The sequence below is a fragment of the Limanda limanda genome, chromosome 7, assembly GCF_963576545.1.
Source record: "Limanda limanda chromosome 7, fLimLim1.1, whole genome shotgun sequence".
Taxonomy (NCBI): Eukaryota; Metazoa; Chordata; class Actinopteri; order Pleuronectiformes; family Pleuronectidae; genus Limanda; species Limanda limanda.
This window is the reverse complement of record NC_083642.1, coordinates 29,605,238-29,628,510: the sequence shown is the minus strand read 5'-3', so window position 1 is coordinate 29,628,510 and position 23,273 is coordinate 29,605,238. Positions and strand designations below refer to the sequence as shown.

Here is a 23,273-nt window from a genome sequence, read left to right as displayed (position 1 = left end):
AGCTTGTCTGGAAATACAGGAGTCTCCATATCCCATTGAAATGAATAATAAGAAAGATAACTTTACGTTATTGTTGTAACCCCGGTGCTCAGTAGCATAAGTGATATGTCTCACCAGACTGCCCTTGTTGATGCTGGGATGAAGCGAGAAGAGGTCTGCTTGTTTTGAGTGATGTGTGACGCCGCGTCAGGCGTATCTAAGGGGCGGAACCCTGATGCAGACGTCGCAACTGCCAGCAACTCACGGCTGCTGAATTGGTACAAATGGTTCTGTGAATACGCAAAGGTGCGTATCCCATAGTGAGACATCTCACTCATGCTTCTCATAGAACCAGGGTTACGACAATAACTTAAAGTTATTGAGGCTTTAATACATATTTCAGGCTCACAGGGACACTTGTAGACATGTATAACATTAAAATTGTTTGTCACTTATTGAATTTATTGAGGTAATTTTCCTGAACTCTTCCGTATGTACATGTGTACCATTGTCTTTTTGTCCTCTCCAGAGTGAGTGTGAACGGATGGGAGAGTCTTACTGGTATTCTGTCTCTGCCTCAGTGGTCACCAGGATTGTGGAAAACATTGAGGTAAGTTATCTTTAACATAAGACACTATGTGCGTGCGTGCACGCTGTACCTCCTCACACACAAACTTATAATCAAGGGATATTCACCTTCTAGTCCTATATTCTACAATAGTTAACGGAAACATTAATCGATAATGTTCCATCGCGGTATCGATTCAGTGCTGCTGCTCCTGATACTCTCTATGCTGTGTGCTTCAACCTAACTTGATGTGGGTGTAACTTTGTACCAGCCACATGATTGGTTCAGTGCTATTCTCATTGATTGCTCATGTTGTCCGTCAAAACATGGATGGGATGAGTTCTATTGACGTTATATCGACATGTCTTAAGTTTCTATCGAAGAAAAGTTTTATCGCGATAATTATTGCTATTGTTTTATTGCCCAGCCCAAACCACATCCTTCCACCAAGTTTCGTGGAAATCCATACAGGGGTTTTTATTTTATGCTGCTAACTAGGGCTGAACTATTTGGGGAAATAATCTAATTGCGATTTTTTTCCCCAATATTGCGATTGCGATTTAATATGCGATTTTTTTTTAATTGATCCAATTTTTTTCCCCAAACAAAACGTAATGAGTGATTTAATGATAATGATAATTAAATAATGATTTAAATATGACCAACACAATATTAGATACATTTAGTGTTAAATAATATTTAAAATTATAGGTGTCTTACTGCTCCCAAGTCAGAAACATTTCACACAACTGAAACATAGAATTTGCCTCTACTATACGTTGAAAATATTTTGTAAATTAAGTTATAAATAAAAAAGGGTGAAATGCACAGGCCACAAAGTCAAACAGTACAACTGCATGTATGAACAGTTTCCTGAAGTTAATGAAATGGTCCCACTCATCAGACTGTGATTTTTAACCCTTTTGAACACAAGTCACGTAACAGACAGAGTGTGTGTGGAGCTACAACACAGCAGACATGAGGCGCTGTAAAGCCTTGAGCATCCCGTTCATGTCCCGGTGGTCGTGCAGCGGTACGGAGGCTCCGGGCCTCAGCAGGAACCCCCCCATGCTGTACACCTCCGTCCCGCAGATGTACGTGTAGGTGACCGGGGGGCTCCGGAGCCCAGCCTCCCGGCGCTCGGCTCGCTGGCCCGGAGCTCGGCTTGCTTTTCCGGGGAGGGATTTTCAGGTCCGCCGCCCGCAACGCGATCACCAGCGAGATGAGCTCACTCTATGTTTGCGCCACGTAGGTGACGCAGGCCTGCTTCGCTATCTTCTGGATCAGCGGAGTTGTGTTGTCCTGCGGCATTTTGGCTGCGGGTGAGGACGGCAGCCCGGTGAGCTACTCTCGTTCGCACGTGATAATCGCGCACGTTGCGATTAGGAAATTTCACTGCGCAGAGGGTAATGAAGCATGAATGAGAGCCATTTAATATAACAAAATTGGTCTTTCAGTTTAAAAATCTATCTATACAGAGCAGTATTCTATCTTTACAAACTTGCAACAAAAAGTCCTTAGTGGTCATGGAAGATATGAGGAATCATGAAGAAACCCTGCCTTAATAAGCATAGTCCAGTGCCTACAATTTAAAGGTGTATTTACTGGTTACATATAAACAGCTATAAAAACTAAATTTTAGTTTGGGATAGAAGGAAGATAACTGGATATAGTATGCAGGAAAATCCTTTGGAAGGCGTACAATTCACATGTATGTGAATTGTATTGGTGGTTTGCAAGGGAGAGTTGGTGACCATCTTCCCTAGTAAAATGTACAGATCTCTTACTATTTATAACCTTAACTAAGCTAGGATTTATTGCAGCTCTCTCATATCAAAGGTTACAGCTTAACTTGTAATTTCATGCAAAAAAGAAGGGGCTTTTTTAATCTAGCTAAAGTAAGTAGGACAAGTATAAAACGGAACAAAAAATAAATATTACGTTGTGTAGAGTGTCGACGCGAGTAACAATGCTGGGTGAATGTTGTTAGCATGATAAAATCAAAGAACATTAAAATACATATCAAGACAAAGTATTTACATGCTGCTGTCTTTGTTTTACTCTGAGTCTATTTTTCTGCCTTATATGTGTAGCTGAAGATCCAAGATGTCCATCTTAGATTTGAGGATGACTTCTCCAACCCAGAAAAACCTTTCTCTTTCGGGGTTTGCATCAAAAATGTTTCTGCTCAGAACCCCTCCAAAGAGTCGGTAAGGGCTTACTCAGTGATTTTTCAATTTACATAGTGAAATTAATAAGTCAAGTTTTAAAGTGGATTTAGATTAGTGCATATTGCATGTTTTCTGTTTTGGCTACAAATCAAGGACTTCTTAAAGCATGCAATAGTAATACAGAATTGCATTACTTTCACCAAAGAAATTGTTCTTGTAATGATGTCTTGGACTATTACATTTATGCAAACATTTAAACCTTATTTGATTCCTCCATTGATTCAGGACCTCCATGGGACTTTGTATTTAAGGTTAAAAGGTATTTCCTTTGTATTTGCAGGTGCAGAAGCTTGTACGACAAAAGCAGCTGGAGATTGAAGACTTCTGTGTCTACTGGGACACAGAGTGTGAAATGTTGGGAAAACTGCCGACAAATCAGATCCCGGTCAGTCATATAATGAACAGTTGTGTACTGTACTTTGATGGTGCAAAATCAAATTAAATGCAAAAGCATCCTATAAGTTCAGATTCTCTCCAGTACTAGAAATAATGGGCTCTGTCTTACACCTTGCACAATGTGGTACTAAGCACCATTCAGTTGTCGGCTAGTTTCAAACAGGTGCAGTGGTCCGGCTCTGTTTCGGACCCATGAGCATTTTGTTTATTAAAATGATGTGGATATAAGAATTCTACATTGTCGGCACATTGCTATCTTAAACCAAGGAAAGAGATTACACTTTTGACAAACAAAAACTTGGTCAGAAGTCACTGGTGGAGTATTTCTCTGAAATTTAATGCACGTACAATTAAATGTTTTGCATAGGGCCAAATTTCAACCTACATTATCTCAAGACACTTTACGTAGAAACCCAACGGGTCCCACAGCGACCTAGCAATTGCTTACAGTCATGCATAAGATCCCCAAGACTGGTAATGAGAGAGAGTGCACAGGACCTTGTGGAACTTCATGACTATTTTTTGTGTGCGTGGAATAGACATTGCTAACATTCACTATTGTTATCTATCTCCTAAGTATGACTTCAAACCAGCCTTGTTCTGTTAAAGGGTTAAATAATTCTCTCTATCTCTCACTCTGACATGCAGACTCATACACATACACCCTGACACACCAGACACACACATTTTGTCATCGGATGCATCTGTAAACTCAGACTAGGTAAAAACAACATACTTTTGTTCTTCATGAACGCAATTGAAGGTCTTGATTATTTGCATAGACAGTGGGGAAATTTGTGCTGTTAGAATCCTTTGCCATGCAACTTGATTGTAAAGACGAAAAATTGCTTCATTCAGCTTGCAGGTTGCATCTGATTTAAAGCTAAGATAACGATTTTGTATTAATCTTTGCAAGGAGCTCTTCCATGCATTAGCTAATACTAACTTGTGCCTCTGCATTTGTGTGCTGTGCACGCACATACACCCATCTGGCCGAATATAAAGTCAATGGATGATTGTTGAGTCGCATGTGGCCAATTAGAAAAGTTTATTAATCGCCCAACCATGGTTTGTATGTATCCCTCCTCTCCAGTTTACTTTTGATTTAATTACTTTAGATGGTGCATAAAAAGCTCACATTCTTCTTGCCACACCCACATATCAACTGCTTGTGCATGAAGTGTAACAATTTCTGCAGTAAAGTGTTCTCTCTTAATGTCCCGGCAATCCACAATTATAGTAGCAATCTGCCAAGATTCACCGTTTACTTTACGATGTCAAACCTCCTCCTCAAATGCACATGTCCTGCTTCCATGGAGAGCAGGTCTGCCGCACAGATATTGCACGTAGTTTTTTTCGGGCTATGTTGAGGGTGAAGTTCTCCCCGCGATGCTGTTGCAGCCGTCGCCGCCATTGGTCCATGTTTTGTCGCTATTGCACATGCGCGACTTTCAGAGATAGGAAGGAAGCGTGATGGCTCACTCCTCAGCTACTTCCATCAGCACCTCCGGTAAATCAACGTTTAGTTCAGCTGCACGGCACGAGAAACACGCGCTATGACGTAATCAACGACTCGTCGACGAGTAAATTCGTCGGCGACTATTTTTGTCATCGATTTTTGTCGACGACGCCGACTAATCGTTGCACCCCTTAAGCGGGTATTTGTATACTCTGATTGGTTTATTGCATTTCATGCCCAAATCACATTCATGATTAATTAAGGGACTGAGTAGAACCATTTTGAACCATATGCCTGGTGCAGCAACCTTTACCCCACTGGTAAACTAACAAAAGGGGATCTGGACACACCATAAAAACTGCTTTAGACCATGATTACATATCATCATATTATATATTTATATCTTTAAAATATGTTCCATATCTCCACATGACTAGTCTGATTAGTTTTGTTACTTTACAGGAGGTTATGACCCAGTTTATGCAGAGCCGTGAGCATCAGTACATCTTTGAGCCTGTGCGTTCCTCCGTGTTACTAAGAAGAAATGCCTCCAAGGAGCCTCTGAGGTCCCGATATACTCCTCGAATTGAAGGCCAAGTTCAACTGGAGCCCATGTCCCTACGCCTGTCCCAGGTCTGTACAGTATAAACATCAGATGCTCTTCTTTTCTAATGCCTCCGCAGTGGCCAGAGGCATCATGTTTTATGTATGCACGTCCCATTCTTGTAAACACAATATCTAAAGAAAGTGTTGATGAAATATATTCAAGGATAAACTATTTAGGTTTAGGTAGTAAAAGCTTACTGTGATTTTAATGTGACAAGTCACATTTTTTACTTGTGAATATACCTGCACGACACCTGATCCTTTTTCTGCAAAAAATGTGAATGTCATTTTGTGCAAAACATTCACTTGGATTCACGAATTAACTCATTCGATTTTGGTGGTCAAAGTCATGGGGACCTCATGATCTTGTGATCATGATATGTCAGGAACATTTATTTGCTCATCTACTAACTCAAGGTCACTGTTGCCTCACAAAACCCCTTTTCCTTGGACGCATCATATTTAGATCCCCTCGAGAAAGAAAAAAAAGTGCTGTGGTCATAGAGGGTCTGATGAGACCAACCATAACAGCATTGCACAATTATTTGTTAGTTTGTCAGTTTGGTTAAGGAGCAAAAAGAGCATTAAGAAAAAGCAATGACAGTGTGTGTGTGTGTGTGTGTGTGTGTGTGTGTGTGTGTGTGTGCGTGCGTGCGTGCAATTGTTGTCCCATAGGTGCAGTATCAGCAGATCATGGCATTCCTAAAGGAGCTAGACCGCAGAGAGAGAGAGATGCTTTACCGAAAGTGGAGACCAAAATTTCCCCTTTCAGGACAGTAAGTTCGAACATCAACAGTGAAGTTTGTTTTTATTGTAGAAGCAACTAAATTTATTTTGGTTTGGCAGAATTCTTATAATCATGTCTTAAAGGAATATGTCACCCAGAAATGAAAATTCACTCATTAGCTACTCACCCCTATGCTGAGGGAGGGGGGGGGGGGGGGGTGAAGTGTTTGAGTCCAAAGTTTGATCAAAACAATTCGTATAACACTGGTCATTTAGAGCCCGAGCTACACACAATAGTTGCTGTGTATAACACAAGACCAGTACAGACCATGAAAATGTAATGCTGATTGTAACATCCTTCCTGTTGCCAGTAAGTGGTGCTATGACTATAACTTGGTAGAGGTGTGCACTCTTATCATACATGTGGAATTTGTGACAGATTGGAAAATTTGTAAACGTGTATTGGATTCTGCTAGAACAAAGTTGACCCCCAGTCTCTACAAGTGTTTTGAAGACTCACTTCACCCACACACTTCACCCATCCATAGGGGTGAGAAGATAATGAGTTAATTTTCATTTTTGGATGAACTATCCCTTTAAACCTTATAAGCATGCAACATTGTTTTTCAAAAAAACATTAAATCAATGTCTGGAACATTGTTTTTCCCTTCAGCTGCCAGCAGTGGTGGATATTTGCCATCCAGGCCAACCTTAGTGAAATCAGGGAGCAGCGACGGCGAGGCACCTGGGACTTTGCCTTGCAGCGAGCACGAGACGCCCAGACCTACACCAGTCTCTACTTCAGGAAGCTCAAAGCCGTCCCACTAAGTCCTCAAGAGGAGGTACTACAATGGATTACTGGCATGATATGGGAGGCCGTTCAATCTCAGTATTCCCTATTCTGCTTGCCAAATTGTCCTTGGGCAAGTTACTGAAACCCAAAATTGCCTCTACTCATAAAGTGAAATATTAATTTGATGTATATGGTTTGAGTCACAAATATCACAAAGCTTTAAATACAAAAATGTATGAATAGATTGTGCCTTTATGCAGTTCAAATTCAATTACATCATTAAAGGTGCAAGTAGCGTTGAACATGCCTGGCACAGTTGAGGGTACATGCAGGACACTGGTTGACAGCTGAGGGCTGTTGCCACAATTGTACATGCTTAAATGATTTTGATGTCCTTTCTTGTGTGCGTGGCTACCGACATGATGAAATGCGCATTGTGCATCAATTTATTTGTCTGCTAAGTGGCAACAGAGATAATGCACCAATCCTAAATTTTGTTGTGTTGAAGAAGATTTTTATGAATAATACACAGAGGCAGAATTGCAGTGGATGGATCTGTTTGTTCCAGAAAAGGATACAGCTCTTATACTCCTTGATAAACAATATTGCTGCCATAGCTGACATGTGCATGTGCAATCCAAACTTCCCGTATCTGCTCACTGAGTGTGTCTGTGAGGGACTTTCCTATCGTCGAGCCAATTGTGTGTTTTTGTCAATATAAGGTTGCAAATGAGGATTGGTATTTCTCGTACTGCAGCTAAGTTTGATCAAAACTATTTGTATAACAGTGGTCCTTTTAGAGGCTGAACTACACACAATAGTTGCTGTGTATAACACAAGACCAGACCATTAAAATTTCATGTAAACTGATTGATGATACATAAGGCATCGTTCTTGTTTCCGGTAGGTGGTGCTATGACTATAACTTGGTACAGGTGTGCACTCTTATCATACATGTGACATTTGTGACACATTTGACCATTTTAACTTTGGTTTACCACGATATCCTTTTTAAAGGGCAAACATCGGAAATTTGCCATACAGACAAGCTGTTCAACAAAGGCAAACCAGCTTCAAAATTTACCATCACAAAGTTCTTAAGATTAGACTGACTATACTGCCATACTACTACTGTACATGCCTTCTGTATCAGTCACTGTTTATGACCATTGTGTGTCACGTCATTGGAAAATTCAAATAAAAAGAGTTGAAAAAAAAAAGATTAGACTGAATTAAATAGTCACTGTGACAATTTAAGTCGGACAAGCTTGTTCAAGTATAACCCCTTTGAATAGCAAAAATGTACACAAAACTGTACAGGAAAATCATAATGTTGGGTTTAGGTTATGGCTCGAGAGACTTTTTTGTGGGTCTTGGCCCCTCATTCAATTTTATAAATGTAGGTGAGCTGTGCCCCGGGACCTGCTTTGTTGAAATTTCGTAGGGAGCGCTGCTCCATTTTGCCACACCCATTTTAGCCAATTTTTTAATAGTTCCTTGTAAAACAATGGGGTCCGTGCAGTGGTCGGTACTTGGACCTTAATGAATAGCATGGGAGCTGCCATGTATACTCTGTGTGCACCGTACACACTCAGGCAAAGCTAACTTTAACAGCCACAGCCTCCACACTTGAAGGTGAAATTAAACAATGTCTGTCATAGTGAAGGGGGAGATGTGATGTAGTTAAAATAAGGGGATTGTATTTCAAGATTTTTCAGCATCTGAGAAGAACTTTTGATTAGGCTCACTGGTAAATATGGGCTACACAGATAACATTTTATTGATTGATTGATTGGTAACTTGAATTTCTCCAGAGTAGCCTCTTTCTCCACCGTTGTACTACATTTTCCTAATATCTGAGCAGTCTCTTCAAGTACATGTATAAGCCCCAGTTATATAGTTTTTTTTCCAATGCTGTGACACACTCAGTTCACGCTGCTTGTATTTTGAGATGATGGGTTTCAGACATACTTCAGAAACTTTCAGAATCGCATTTCTGAACAATGCTTTGGCTGAGGGGAAGAGTGGTCGTCCTCCAACCTGAAGGTCGGCAGTTCGATCCCCAGTCTGACACATCTGCATGCCTAAGTGTCCTTGGGCAAGATGCTGAACCCTGAATGGCCCCCATAGAATAACAAAGTGCTGCGAATAGATGCACTGTATGAATATGTGTGTGAATGGGGGAATGTAAAACTGTACTGTAAAGCGCTTTGAGTGGTCATCAAGACTAGAAAAGCGCTATATAAATACAAAACCATTTACTATTTGTTCTCCAGAGTGAGCTGGAGAGAGTGGAAGATGAGCAGACAATAGAGGAGCTGCAGAGTCTCAGAGAAATCGTCCATGACTGGTTTCGAAAGCAGGAAGAGATTGCAGAGGTAAGCTTTGATGATTTGTAGGTATATTGCTTAGTGTGAAATGCATATCTTGAGAACTATACATCTTGTCGGTTTTTCACTTGTCGTGTGTATTGTTAAGGTTCAATTTGTATACGCTATATATTCAATATTTATATAGACAAACGGTACCTTGTAGGCAGTACGGGCGAGACAGTGTGCCTTAAAGGGATAGTTCACCGAAAAATGAAATATTGCTCATTATATACTCACCACGATGCCGATGGAGGGGTGGGTGAAGTGTGTGAGTCCACAAAACACATTTGGAGTCTCAGAAGGAAATTTTGTTGCAACAAAATCCAATACAATTGAAGTCAATCGTGTCCTCTTCTTTAGATATAGTAAAACAACCGCTTAATTGCAGATAAATTAGGTAGGAGAAACACTGTTGTTGTGCCCTGGCAAATTCTCTAAGCCAACCCGCGGCCCCAGAGCCCCATGCGACACATAGTAAGACCAAAGCTTGTTCAAGTTAAGAAGCCAGGGAGCGACTTTGTTAAAGAACAGTGGAGACAGTGAAAACCCAAGTTTCTCTGGTCACATGTGCTCGATGATCAGAGCAGAAGCTGCAGTTGGTTTTACCGAGCTGGAGTTTCTGTGTCCTCCTTTACTCTGATCTGCTCTCACTAGTCATCACTAGCTATCAGGACCTAATCAATACATGAAGTAACTTTGTGTTGGTTGGATTCGCTCCAGAGTTTATGAGACTGCATTTACTTCATGAAAAATGACTTGTCAACATGTTGTGCTCAGTACAACACGAGACGTGACGCTCAAAGTCAGGACTCTGCGTTAAAATGAACGGAGCGACATGGAGACATGATCAGACACCATCGATTACTCACTAAATACATGATAGAAAGTTTGTCACCTCAATCATCCCGATAAAAAATGGAACACTTAAAATGAAAACTTAAAGGGAACACTTAAAATGAACACTTGACACACTTAAAATTCATTTTAAAATTAATTTTAAGTGTGGCACATTTTAAGTGTGAACAGGCAAAATACTGAGTATAACTACACTGCTCAAAAAAGGAACACTTTGAAAACACATCAGATCTCATTGTGAAAAAAAATTATGTTGGATATTTACACTGATATGGACAGTTTAATGTCTTAGGAACAAAAGGATGCCACATCCTTGATGGAAATAAAAGTTTTCAGCCTACAGAGAGCTCAACTTTATAGACACCCCGAAAATCATAGTGAAAAAGTGATGTGGCAGGCTTGTCCATTTTGACAAAATTCAATTTCTGCAACTCAAAATGCTTCTCAATATCTTTTGTGGCCCCCACGTGCTTGTATGCATGCTTGACAACGTTGCGGCATGCTCCTAATGAGACAACGGATGGTGTCTTGTGGGATGTCCTCCCAGATCTGTCTAAGGGCATCAGTGAGCTCCTGTAAAGTCTGAGGAGCAACCTGGCGGCTTCTGCTGGACCGAAACATAATGTCCAAGAGGTGTTCTATCGGGTTTAGGTCAGGTGAGGGCCATTCAATTGCATCAATTTCTTCATCCTCCAGGTACTGCCTGCATACCCTTGCCACATGAGGCCGGGCATTATCGTGCATCAGGAGGAACCCAGGACCTACTGCACCAGCGTAGGGTCAAACCATGGGTTCAAGGATTTCATCCCGATACCTAATGGCAGTAAGACTGCCGTTCTCTAGCCTGTAGAGGTCTGTGCGTCCCTCCATGGATATGGCTCCCCAGACCATCACTGACCCACCACCAAACCGGTCATGCTGAACGATGTTGCAGGCAGCATAGCGTTCTCCTTGGCTTCTCCAGACCCTTTCACGTCTATCAAAGGTGCTCAGGGTGAACCTGCTCTCATCTGTGAAAAGCACAGGGCGCCAGTGGCGGATATGCCAATTCTGGTGTTCTATAGCAAATGCCAATTGAGCTCCACGGTGCTGGGCAGTGAGCACAGGGCACACTACAGGACGTCGCGCCCTGAGGCCACCCTCATGAAGTCTGTTTCTGACTGTTTGGGCAGAGACATTCACACCAGTGGCCTGCTGGTGGTCATTCTGTAGGGCTTGCGCAGTGCTCAACCTGTTCCTCCTCGCACTAGCATTGACCTTTGCTCATGGTATACAATGTAATTCATTATAGCTCACTTACTTACATAAGGGAAATCCATATAAGCTACAAATTCAGATTTTAAATTTATTTTAAGCCTGGTGTACTTACGCCAGATATTTTCTGTTGGTGCCTTGGTTCGTACCTTTTAGAAAAAGGTGTCACCTCTGCATCACTGAGTCAAACTATCCTGATTTGCATTTGTAAAGCTCACAGCATTGTCATTAACATTTAAAAGCCTCCCCTAGGCATTGGAGAAGGGGGGTCACCTCCCAACATTCTCAGGCTTATAAAACTGCCAGAAACAGGAACTCTGCATCAATTCCCGGAAGTTCCTGGCAGTTTTCTATGCTGCCTGCAGATTCCTGTGAACAGCCGTTAACCGAAAATTCTCTTGAAATTTCCAGCGACACTTACTGACACACACTCTTCTTTTCATGCAGTGTGTCCTCCAGCTCCACTGAAACTTGCAACACAAGACAGAAAACACACACATAAACACACGCTGCTCTGGTAAAATTTGAAATCAGTGGTCTTTGTGGACTTCGTGGTTAGACCCTTTTACCCACATGTCCGGTCTACACTGAATGGCGCTTGGTGGCTGCGCCACAGTTCTGCTGCGTTTGTGCTCCAAGCAACACTTAAATTCCTGTTAACTGCGCTACTTTCAATAAATCTTATGTTTGTAAACTCAGGAAATGCACAAAGATTACTTTTCACAATCAGTCTTCAAACTTTCAATGATGAAATTTGACAGTTTCTCATAGTTTCATTACATTGTTCACTACGTTGTCTCCTCTTCCAGAATGTGCGAGAGCCCAGCAGTGACCCCCTGCCCTGTTCACCCACCACATCTATCCCTAAGAGTGGGAGCTCAGGGATGATTCAGTACCTGCAGTCATGGTTTCCTGGCTGGGGAGGCTGGTATGGAGATTCCCAGGACCCAGACAGGCCTGAAGAGCTGCTGCCAAGTCCGTCCTCATGGGACATTCTAGGTTAGATACTTACTGTACCTCTGTCTGGTACCAGTGAAGTGCTGATAAGATTTTGAATCTGTCTTTAGGCATTTTAGAGGCTGTAGCAGAGGTACGACACAATTGGTTGTATTTCAATTATCTATTCTCTTAAAATAGACCAGGGAATTATGATTCAGTGCAATATTTATTGAAATATTCAAGATATCAATGTCTGTGTGTAGTTAACAACAGTACAAAGTATAACGTATACAAGTTGATGCAATGTATATAGGTATAATGAGAGATTCTAAATTAGTTATCCGTTTTTTTTTCTTTTTGTTAAATCCGTTTCCATTAACCCTTAACCCCTTTCCCAAATCAGTCAACCAGATTTCTAATTAGTTCAACACATTGATCTGTTGGTTTCCTCGGTCACCAAGCCAGGCTGCAAAGACTAGAAAAGCATTGTTGCTTAAAAAAATGTTTTTGGCAATTCTGAATAATAAATTACATCTTTGTTGTTGCATATCTGTATTTATAAATTATATCTGTGGTATTGGTTGCAGGATTATTAATTGTGCGGACTGCTGACTCTAAATAATTTGCTTATCCAGCAGAGACAGAAGACTTGTTCGATCCATTGGAGGACTCTCACACACTTAACAGCTTCACCAGGCGAGACCACCTGTTTGCCCGGCTGGAGTTCTTACTGGAGAAGGGTGGAGTCACACTCTTTCACCAGGACAGGATAGGGGACAGACCTCATGAGAGTGGGGTCATCCAGTTGGAATTCTCAGGTACACAGGCGTCAGGGATTTTAAGTCAAGTGGTGTGCAAGTATCTTTAATTAAATCCTGCTGTTGTCTCATGGGGATAATCTTCAAATACGACAATTGTCCCTTTTGCACACACACTCGTGAACACATTTTGATATAGTCATGTGCAAACAGGTTGACATACCAAAAGTATGAAATTACCCCTTTAAATAGTCAATGTTATAATTTGACAGAAAACATTCTAACAGTAATGTTAATGACAGAAGCATTATTTTGTGGGGATCTGGCTCATGTCCCAGGACAGTCAGAAGTTTAATAGATGTCATGTGTCACAGAGCAAATCAACAAAATAACAATATTTACAACATTCAGGAGAAAAGACAGCATTCAATATAAATAGAGAGGTGTATCAATGTTTATAGTTTTTATACTAAACAAAAAGTCAGACAGAGATGAAGGTAATAGCAATTAAAGTTGTAAGGTGTTGTCAGTAATAGTAGTAGTATATATGAGGAGGCGTATTGTATACCACCCTGATTTGTCACACTCCTTTTCACATGAAATTTCCCCCAAAAAATGATACATCAACCTTGACTACGAGTGGTGAATTCAACATAGATAAAAATTACAAGTGTTGCTGACCTTTAATGACGGTTTTAGTTTTGCCATCAGTCCAAACATTTTCTCCAAAGTGTCTCTATTCAGTCAACTTGATCAGATCTGACTGCCTCTTTGAGGTTCTTAGATAAAAGTCCCTTTTTTTTTTTCTCCACCGAAAAGATAATATGGGACTTGGTGGAAGGATACGATATGGATCATGGAAGAACCCATTACTTTTTGGGGTCGATCTGGAGGTGAATCCAGGGATTTTCCGATTCTTAAACATTGTGTTTTTTCCACATTTTACCAGGGTAGATGGTCATTTTCATTAGAGATGGCCCCAAAAGGTAAAAAACTGAGCAATTTTAACAATTGCGTCGTAGGTGGAAGCCACAAAAGACACTTTTCTGCTGCATTTCCTTAAAGAGTGACGGTGTTTACCAAATATAAAGCCTGCTGCTATAACTGAGGCGCTGACTGCTGTGTCCTGCACAGTGCTGAGCACTAGAGCTGTGGACATTTGTCAATTCTAAAATAAATCGCGACATGCCTCCGCTGAATAATTATAACACCGTTGCTAAAGGATTAGGACAGACGCACATTAAATGTCCTGTGTCATAGTCTCTGTCGAAGTCTGCTTCCTCCCTACTCCCTTTCTGACCCGGCTCTCTTTACACTTATAAAAAATAAAAAATAAAAACACCATCACTGATCACAAGTTATTAGGACATGTGCAGGTCTGATGTTTACTTTGTGTTTGTTTCACTCTAGAGTTTATGAGACACGAGTTTTAATATCCAGGAGCATATGAATTCAGCAGGTTTTTATAAAGATCAGTTCTAAGTGTGATGATTAAAGAACATCAGAGGAGAAGAGTCACTTGTTGAACAGCAGAGTAATGCGCCTCAGTGCACAGTGGTGCAGCCAAGTGGGTCGGGGGTGGTACCTCCCAGCTCCTGTCCCAGTTGTGGTGGGGTTTTTTCTCTTGTGTAGGGGATGAATGATGATGAACAAAGGACTAAGTTGCCAGTGCCCCAAGTCTACAGGTAATTAGCCAAAAGACAAAAACAATTATAGTTAACTTATGTCTTGCTAATGTAAAGATTTAGGGCATACAGGCGTATATACTCTACCTAAGAGGAGACATTACAGGTGAATACAGTGAATTTAGGGCCAATAAACGATTTGATGAAACCCAAAACTGTATGAACATTCTCATATACTCTATTGTAAACTATCTTAACTGGTATAGTTGAAGATTTTAAGTATGAAATTAAATGATGAGGATGAAAGGGTGTACATTTGATTGTTATTAAATACATTTGGTCAATGCATTAGTAAATGAAATTACTTTGCTATTAAAGACCCTTTTTAGAGTTTTTCATGTATTATGCTTTTAGTGAAAAGGGTGTTTATACTTTTCTAACTCGCGCCCACAGTCATATTTCTTAACTCTAACCTATAAAAAATATATCTGTTTTCGGCAAAGTCTTGGGATTGTGTTTTTATTGCAGATAGGACTTCTAGTTTTTGAACAACAGCGATTTGTTCGAGGACTGCGCTAGAGCATAAATCTCTCATCCCCAGTGGTGGACACACAGGTGCGAGTAATTAGTGAGATACACACACAGAGCAGGAGGGGAGTTGAACTGTTTATTGTAATAACCTTCACAGCTATCTATCAGTAATGTGTTTATCTCAGTTGGTTGAAATGATTGAACAGTGAATAAGAGGTTGTGGGTTCAACACCAGCTCTGGGTTACATATTTATTTATTCTATTCTTTTTTACCACTGCTACTAAATATAAACATAATAAGTCCTCTCTCTCCTCTAGAGGCTTGATTTTTATCAACATTTTCAAAAGAATACTAGCACCCAGGTGGCTAAAAGACTGGCAGCAAACACTAGGCACACATTCAAAATGTCATGTTTATGTTTGTGTGTTTACTCTACACTACAACTTAAAAATAACGATTCAATTATGGTATTTCATAGTGACCTATGTAAAGTGCCTTGAGATAATGTATATTATGAGTGTCGATATACAAATACAATTTAATTGAATTGGTAACATAATGCAATTCAATTGACATTTTAGTGATATTGCACTTAGCTATACTAATATAATATAATATAATATACCACATTTCCACAGGTGTGAAAGTGACTCTGGAGTCTCTCCCTCGGTCCGAGTCCTCCCTGCTGTCTCTGAAGCTGGGGGGTTTGTTCCTGAGAGACTTGACCACTCAGGACACCATCTTTCCTGTTCTAGTGTCTCCGAAAACGGTAAGCAGTGATGGACAACGATGGGCAGTGAGTTCCTTATATGAGAAAAATGTATATTGTAGCTCCTCAACGACATTATATCTATAACAGTTTTTACTTGATGTTCTATCACACATTGAATTTATTATCTGTCACTTGTAGGACACCACTAATCAACCATGTGGCCAGTCCTGCACTACCTCCGGTAAGATTTTAGTTTTCTGTTTTTTAAAAAATTTATATAGTAACATTCTCAATTTAAACAACATTAAATACTACTTTCAATGTAAACCTCATGTTTACCTTGTTAAGCTGTCAAACATGTACTAGTCTAGTTGTTGTGCGTGGCTCTGAGGATCGTCCACTTACCAGACGGGTGGTAATTTGTTCACCTACTCACCTACTTAGTCTATAGTTTGAACTGTTGACACAAAACCCCAAATTTATCCTGATGGCTGTACCGACAGTGTATGATTGTCATGATAGAAATAAGATATGAAGCATATGAACGTACAAAAGTGAGTGAGAGCAATGTATATTGTAAAGCGCTTTGAATGGTCGATAACACTGGAAATGAGCCATATATAGATATATATAGGCCGTTTTGTATGGAATATTTTATAATTGAATAGAGATACTCATTTTATTGTTTGGCAACATCTCTGCCCTGCTGGAGGCATTTGTAAAAATGGTTGACATACACTCATCATGGAACTGAACCAGGTTTTAATCCATTTCTGTTATTTGGCTCTTAATAGATATGATGGGGCATAGCACAAGATTCTGGGCCCTATACACAAGCAGTCTCTATGGGCCCCCTTTCTCTCTCGCTTCATAATGTCCCTTATGCATATTTAAAAAACAATTATACAAATCACAGTCAATTGTACAAATGAATATGTAGTGTTTGTTAGGGTAGTCACATATGAACAGTACATACCACATTTAATATAAATAAATTAGGGCTGTCAAATGATTACATTTTTTAATCAGACTAATCACAGGTTAGCCAATTTTTCTTTTCTATTTTAAATCAACCAAACCTTTACACAATTAAATGTGAATGTGAAATCTGAATCTGAGCCCATCTGTAGAACCAGTGTTCACACTTACAAAGAACGATTTCCAAGTTCAGTTCATGCAGTTGAAAATGAACTAGTTGAAAAAAAAAAAAATTTGATTGATTGATTCTCTAGTGTTTCTGTTGCCTGAATCCATTCATCTGTTTTTTAAATGTTTTTATGGTGAAATATTTGCAGGAGTGGAAAATGCAAGCTGTATAATACTGGTATTTATTTGAATGCATAGGACTACTTTTATACAAGGAAATACAGATACAAATACAGTGATCACATCCTGAGAAAGGCTATAGTTATATTAAAACTTCAGAGGAAGGCCAATAGGCTGTCACTTTCTCTCTTGCTCAACCTACCTCTGTCTCTTGCTCTCTCTCTTGCTCGGCCTGTCTCTCTCACACACACATTTATGTCCATCTTCAAGATAAACCCTCTGTATATACTCAGCTGTAGCTCTGCGGTCGGTCGATCATCACCCTGTGTGAAAACAACTAAGTAAGCTATTTTATTTATTTGCCTTTATTGTGAAAGGTTGGTCTGTGAATTTGTATTTCCTGTCATCTAAGCAGTGGATCTGTATGGGACTTTATTGTGAAGGGTCACTCACAGAAGTTGTTGCTCTTTTTGAGTGGGATTTGACTAGATGTGGCAAAATAAGCGGACATGTCCAGGTTCAAGTCTGCATTCTTATTTTACTATGAGCTCCTAATAAAGGGGAATTAACCACTCAGATTCAACATCAGACAACATCTATCTCTTTCTCTTTCTCTTTCCTTTCTTACTTTTCTTTTCTTTTCTGACTCCCTGGCTTTACATATGCTTTCCTGAGTGGCATTTTGAAAACCAAGATTGTATATAGATTGCATGCAGCAAAGACTAAACCATTTGTTTGTTGGGTTTGAGAAAGGTGACCTCAGGAAGCCTGTTTGAAAACAAATTTCAGTCAATCAATCGATTTATTTAGCAAGTTTCAGCCATTTTCATTAAGTACTTAGATATTAAATTAACAAGATTAATAAAAATAAAAATCATTCAAGCTTTTTCAAGTGCCCCCCTCCCTCCTGCGGCCCCGCAAAGTCAGTCCCACTTCCCCCCCCACTATGACGCCACTGGATACGATGTGTGTTTTCTTTTGTATTTTCAGGATGCAGTGCAGAGTGCTCATTGTCTCCAGTTTTTGAGATGATATATGAGCAAAACCCAGCAAGGTGCAAGTTTGAGAGAAGACTGGAAGTGAATACTAGTCCATTGAACATCATCTACAACCCGCAAGCAATCAAAGAAGTTACAGAGTTCTTCTACAAAGGAAAAGTTCACACCTCAGGTAGCAAAAGTGTGTGTGTGTGTGTGTGTGTGTGTGTGTGTGTGTGTGTGTGTGTGTGTGTGTGTGTGTGTGTGTGTGTGTGTGTGTGTGTGTGTGTGTGTGTGTGTGTGTGTGTGTGTGTGTGTGTGTGTGTGTGTGTGTGTGTGTGTGTGTGTGTGTGTGTGTGGTCATTATCTGAAATGGGCCTGTTGTCATTATTTACGCTGGTGTCATGATTGACATCACTTACATTGATGAATCCCAGCCGCTGCTGCAACAGAGCGTTGGTCACCTGTTTACTCAAAGTTTATTAATATTATACTGCATTTTCCTGGGCTGTTAATAATATTCATGCCAAGTGTGAAGCCGATAACATGAAAGGTTCTCAAGATATGCAAGCCACATACTGAAAGACAGACTGAGATTTCTGGAATTATTAGACAGATTGTAGGTTAAACTTATTTCTTTCATCCACAGGTTTTGGCTATCAGTCAGAGTTGGAGCTTAGAGTGGCAGAAGCTGCAAGGAGACAGTACAACAAGCTGAAGATGCAGACAAAGGCCGAAATTCGACAAACCATTGACCAGCTACTTGTGGGAGAGTTTATTGTAAGAGATATATCCTTGATGGTGACATGAAATAATGGTCAGTTTAATAATTTTTAAATACAACTATTGTGGTTTTTTTTTAGGAAAACAGTAAGCGCTGGACTATGAAATTGGACATTTGTGCACCACAGGTGATTTTTCCAGATGATTTCCAGTCGAGGGACCCAATGTTAGTTGTTGTTGATTTAGGCAGGATTCTCCTCACAAATTCTCAAGGTAAAATAATCAGCAATTTAACGAAAAATTACAAGCACACACAAATATCATTATTCCTCTGCCCTGAGGTTTTTAATCAAGCTCATACTTACTGTTATTCATTTTCTTTGAAGATGACGATAAAGCCAGCACTAAAGCTACTCAGCCTGAAAAGGAAGACATGAGTGATGAGGAGTACCAGACACCCCTTGCCACGCCACCAGAATCTCCACCACCTGAGCCAGACATTTCAATGAAAGCACCAATTAGAAGTCCTGATCTTCCCAGCCTTAGTTCACCTGAATGTACACAGGCCTACAGCAGAAAGCTGTATGAAAAATACTCTTTGTCTTTCAAGGACCTGCAGATAATGGTTGGTCGCTATAAAGACAGCTGGAAACATCTTCAAGAGAGTGAGGTAGGCCCCACTCATGTGGTGGAGAAGTTCAATGTGCTGCTACAGCTTGAGCAGAGACTGCGTTATACATCAGACCCCCAGCTCCCAGGGGCTGTGCTTTCAGGAACCCTACCAGACCTCAAAGTCCATATCAACCTTGAGAAGATGACTGCCCTTAGGAGTTGTTTGGCTAGGCTTAGCAGCCCAGCTGTGAAGGAAGGAGGTAAAAGTCAAGAGAGAGACCCAAATATAAGGTCTCCTGACCTTACACTCCGTCATGACAAGATCTTTCAGAGAGAGGACAGCTCCTGGAAGCTGCAGGGTTCCTCTAAGAACCTGACACAGAGTGTGATGACTTTAGAGCAGCACACGCGGGAAGTCCTCGTGGAGTCCCGTCTACTCTTAGTTGAATTCAACATTAACTACATGCAGCTTGGTGTAGAGAGTGATGGCCGCTACATATCTGTTCTCAAGGTATTTGGCACAAATGCTCATTTTGTCAAGCGGCCTTATGATGCTGAAGTCTCTCTGACTGTCCATGGTCTTCTGCTTGTGGACACTTTACAGACTTATGGCTCAGACTTTGACCTCCTTGTGGCTTCTCACAAGCATCTCAGTTTTGACATACCCACAGGCAGCCTCAGAGAGAGCCTGGCCTCAACCCCTGTATCGTCCCCTGATGATAGGTCTCCTGAACATCAGTGCCACCATACTGAGTCATCCTCTGGTATGCCTGTAGATAGAATCTCTCCTTTCAGTTCACTTTTCAAGGACCAGGAGGCCCTAATTAAGCTTGAGTACCAGTTTGTGAGCTCAGACTGCCCCTCCATGAACCTGGACAGCTCCCTTCAGGTGACAAGCATTCAGGTCAACAACCTGGACATCATTCTCAACCCTGAAACCATGGTGGAGTTACTGAAGTTCCTTCAGAAGTCTTTCCCCAAAGAAGAACGTATATCAGCGGCACAACATCATTCAACACAGCCCCACAGTGATGAAGAAGAGGTGACATATCAGGTCACATATGACCAGAACAAAGAGCTGACTGTAGAGATTCACCGCCTTAACTTGCTTCTCCTGCGGACCGTGTCCACTGGCACTGTCCTGGTTGCTGAGAAGAAAGGACTTAAGATTGCTACTGCCAGTATTACTAGCACCAAGATCAATGTGTCAATGGGCAGTCGTTTGGACATCAATGGTTCGCTTGGGTCCATGCAGTTGGTGGACCTGTCCCAGGAAGGAGGCAAAAGTCAGTTTGTGGTTAGCATTGGCAATGTTGAGGATAGCTCCTCAACTCTTGGCAGACTAAAATTCCTTGCTGATACAGCAGGGTCTCCCTCAGAAGCTTTGTATTTTCACCTCTTGGAGAAAATGCAAGGAGAATGTTCTTTGCAACTTCAGATGGCATCCTTGCACTATAACCACTCTGCAAAGTTCTTGAAGGAGCTCAGTCTGTCTGCTAACGAGGTAGAAGAAAATTTCCGCTCCATGTTGAGAAGTGCTGCTACCAAAGTGTCAACAGTTCTAGCCACCAAGACGGCAGAGTACAGCGGTATGGTTTCACTCTTTGAGACCCCGTCACGGAGAACTCGAGCTTACAGTCAGAGCTGTGCTTATCCATTTGAGGATGAGGAGGATGTTCCCGTGGATGAACCTGAATCGACTTTAGACACTTTCTTGGTGAAGCTCAACCTTAATATCAGCATTGAATCCCCAGTTGTATCTATTCCACGAAAACCTGGACACCCTGAGCTATTGGTTGGTCATCTGGGAAGCATAACAATCCAGAATTTTGTCACTGGGCAAGACTCTGAAGGAGAGAGGTTGCAGGTTTTTGTCAAGGATATTCGGCTGTATTCACTCAACATGAGTCATTTGGTTTTGAGGAGGCAACCCAGAGGGGATATTACTGGCCCGATGTCACCATCCTGCAATGGAAGCATCAGTCAGGATGAACCACAGTTTACACGTCATGACTTCTTTGAATCCCTCAGTCGAGGAAAAGGTGAGAATATTACAGATGTTCAGGATGGTTGCATTTGGAATTTTTTGCTTTAGGCCAATCCCATTTCATCCGTTGGCCCTACCCCTTAGGCTTTCCCCTTCGTTTTGCACGGTCACGTGTAGGGGTAGGCTGTCCCAATACCTTTTGGGACGGAGGTTTTGGGCCGAGGGGTAGGGCTTTTATAACCCTCGAAACTGAGATTTTTCCGACCCCCCTTCAAACCAAGGGTTACCAAGAATGCATTGCGAATCCCCGGCAAGCTGGGAAAGAGAACCACAAATGTAGTATTTTCTCCATTAATAGGGATTTAAAAATTTCACAACAACCTTAAAACAAAAGATCACGACCACTAGCGTTATTATGCTAGCGATGTTTTTTTTTCATGATTGTCCTGTATTTTCACATAATTTCATGTCTCTTCCCCCTCACACACGATGCACTTGATTGAACCCGCGTAAAGCAGCGATGTTACTGAACTTAACTGCTCCTCTAATTACAAAGCATCCTGGAAGGGTTGCCTACACACCACTGCTAGCAACTGAAGCTGTGTGCTTTTGATTCATATGTGAAATAATGCAGAGCATCCAAGTTTTTCTCAATTTCAAATGTGATTGATTCACCGCATTAGCATAGCTGATATTTGGATATCATAGGTTTGTCACTTTAGTAACTGCAAATATTAGCATTGGTTTATTTAAGGTCTCAATAATATTATTACAATGATATCCCCGGCAAATCTCTCGTCCCTTTACATCGACGACTACAGATGTCGTGTCGGGTTTCCTCGACGACTACTGATAATGTAACGGCTTCTTGAAGGGCTGTCCCAATTCGTAGGGGAAGATTTCAACCACTATCCCTTGTGACTCTGTTTCAAGGGCCAAGATATCCCTCGAAAACAGGGAGTAGGGCTAAGGGGTAAAATGGGATTGGACCTTAGTGTGCATGGGAATGCAAATATGCAGATATACCTTGTTATATGCAACTTGTTACACCAATTTCACATAATTTGTTTTTTTTACCAGCCTTCCATATATTGAAAGACACTACCATACAGTTCACCCTGGAGAAAGTTCCAGTTGACGAAGACACTCAGTTTACCTTCCTCACCACAGAGGATCCCAGCAGGAGCTCAGGGTTACTAAGAATCGAGGGCAAATTCGTCAACCCTGTCCAGGTATACATAATATTAATACTGTAAATTCTTAGCTAGACGGTAACATGGTTCAAACTTTAGCCATCTCCAGCTCACCATACATTATCTAAGTTTACAAATTCGGTTATTTTTACCCAGTATGAGTTTATACATGTATGTGTGTTTGTGTAAGCGCGACTAGGGAAGAGAGCAAGCGGGAGGGGCTGATGAATGCGTTCAGCTACGGAAAAAGATTTCACTGATATAAGATCATTATGTGATGATTAATGTTCATATTGCGCCTTTACTATGTGAAGTTCCTTGAATTATGATTTGGCACCGTACAATTTTTTAAAATTAAATTACATTCCACCACAACACTAATTCCATAAATACAATGGTAGTCATTCCATTCTTAGCACTCTGTTTCTCTCCCTAATTCCAGCCTTTTCTGTGTTGTTATTTTCATCACTGTTAATCTACTCTTAGTAAGGATGAATACTTAAAGGGATATTTCTCCCAAAAATGTAAAATGCACTCATTATCTACTCCCCACTGTTGTAACGGAGGGGTGGGTGAAGTGTTTTGAGTCCACAAAACACTTCTACAGTCTCGGGGTAAACTTTGTTCGAGCAGAACCCAATTCAATTGAAGTCTATGGTGAGTCCTTCTTCAGATCTAATAAAACAACAGAAACAACATGCCTCCATACC

General features: G+C 40.9%; 1 protein-coding gene across 5 annotated transcripts in view; it reads left to right on the top strand.

The window, feature by feature from the left end:
• The window catches only part of vps13d (vacuolar protein sorting 13 homolog D), a 110,418-nt gene that overhangs the window by 14,153 nt on the left and 72,992 nt on the right, over positions 1-23,273 (top strand). For 4 of the 5 annotated variants that reach the window (XM_061074542.1, XM_061074541.1, XM_061074546.1 and 1 more), the window contains 16 exons: positions 509-589; positions 2,641-2,757; positions 3,059-3,163; positions 5,096-5,266; positions 5,915-6,015; positions 6,639-6,807; positions 9,035-9,136; positions 12,049-12,238; positions 12,814-12,996; positions 15,732-15,862; positions 16,004-16,046; positions 18,062-18,241; positions 18,698-18,828; positions 18,912-19,044; positions 19,158-21,425; positions 22,451-22,602. In XM_061074542.1, coding sequence (XP_060930525.1) covers positions 509-589; positions 2,641-2,757; positions 3,059-3,163; positions 5,096-5,266; positions 5,915-6,015; positions 6,639-6,807; positions 9,035-9,136; positions 12,049-12,238; positions 12,814-12,996; positions 15,732-15,862; positions 16,004-16,046; positions 18,062-18,241; positions 18,698-18,828; positions 18,912-19,044; positions 19,158-21,425; positions 22,451-22,602 — 4,257 coding nt within the window. The remainder of the gene's footprint in view (positions 1-508; positions 590-2,640; positions 2,758-3,058; positions 3,164-5,095; positions 5,267-5,914; positions 6,016-6,638; positions 6,808-9,034; positions 9,137-12,048; positions 12,239-12,813; positions 12,997-15,731; positions 15,863-16,003; positions 16,047-18,061; positions 18,242-18,697; positions 18,829-18,911; positions 19,045-19,157; positions 21,426-22,450; positions 22,603-23,273) is intronic. The other variant, XM_061074543.1, reaches the window with a different exon arrangement.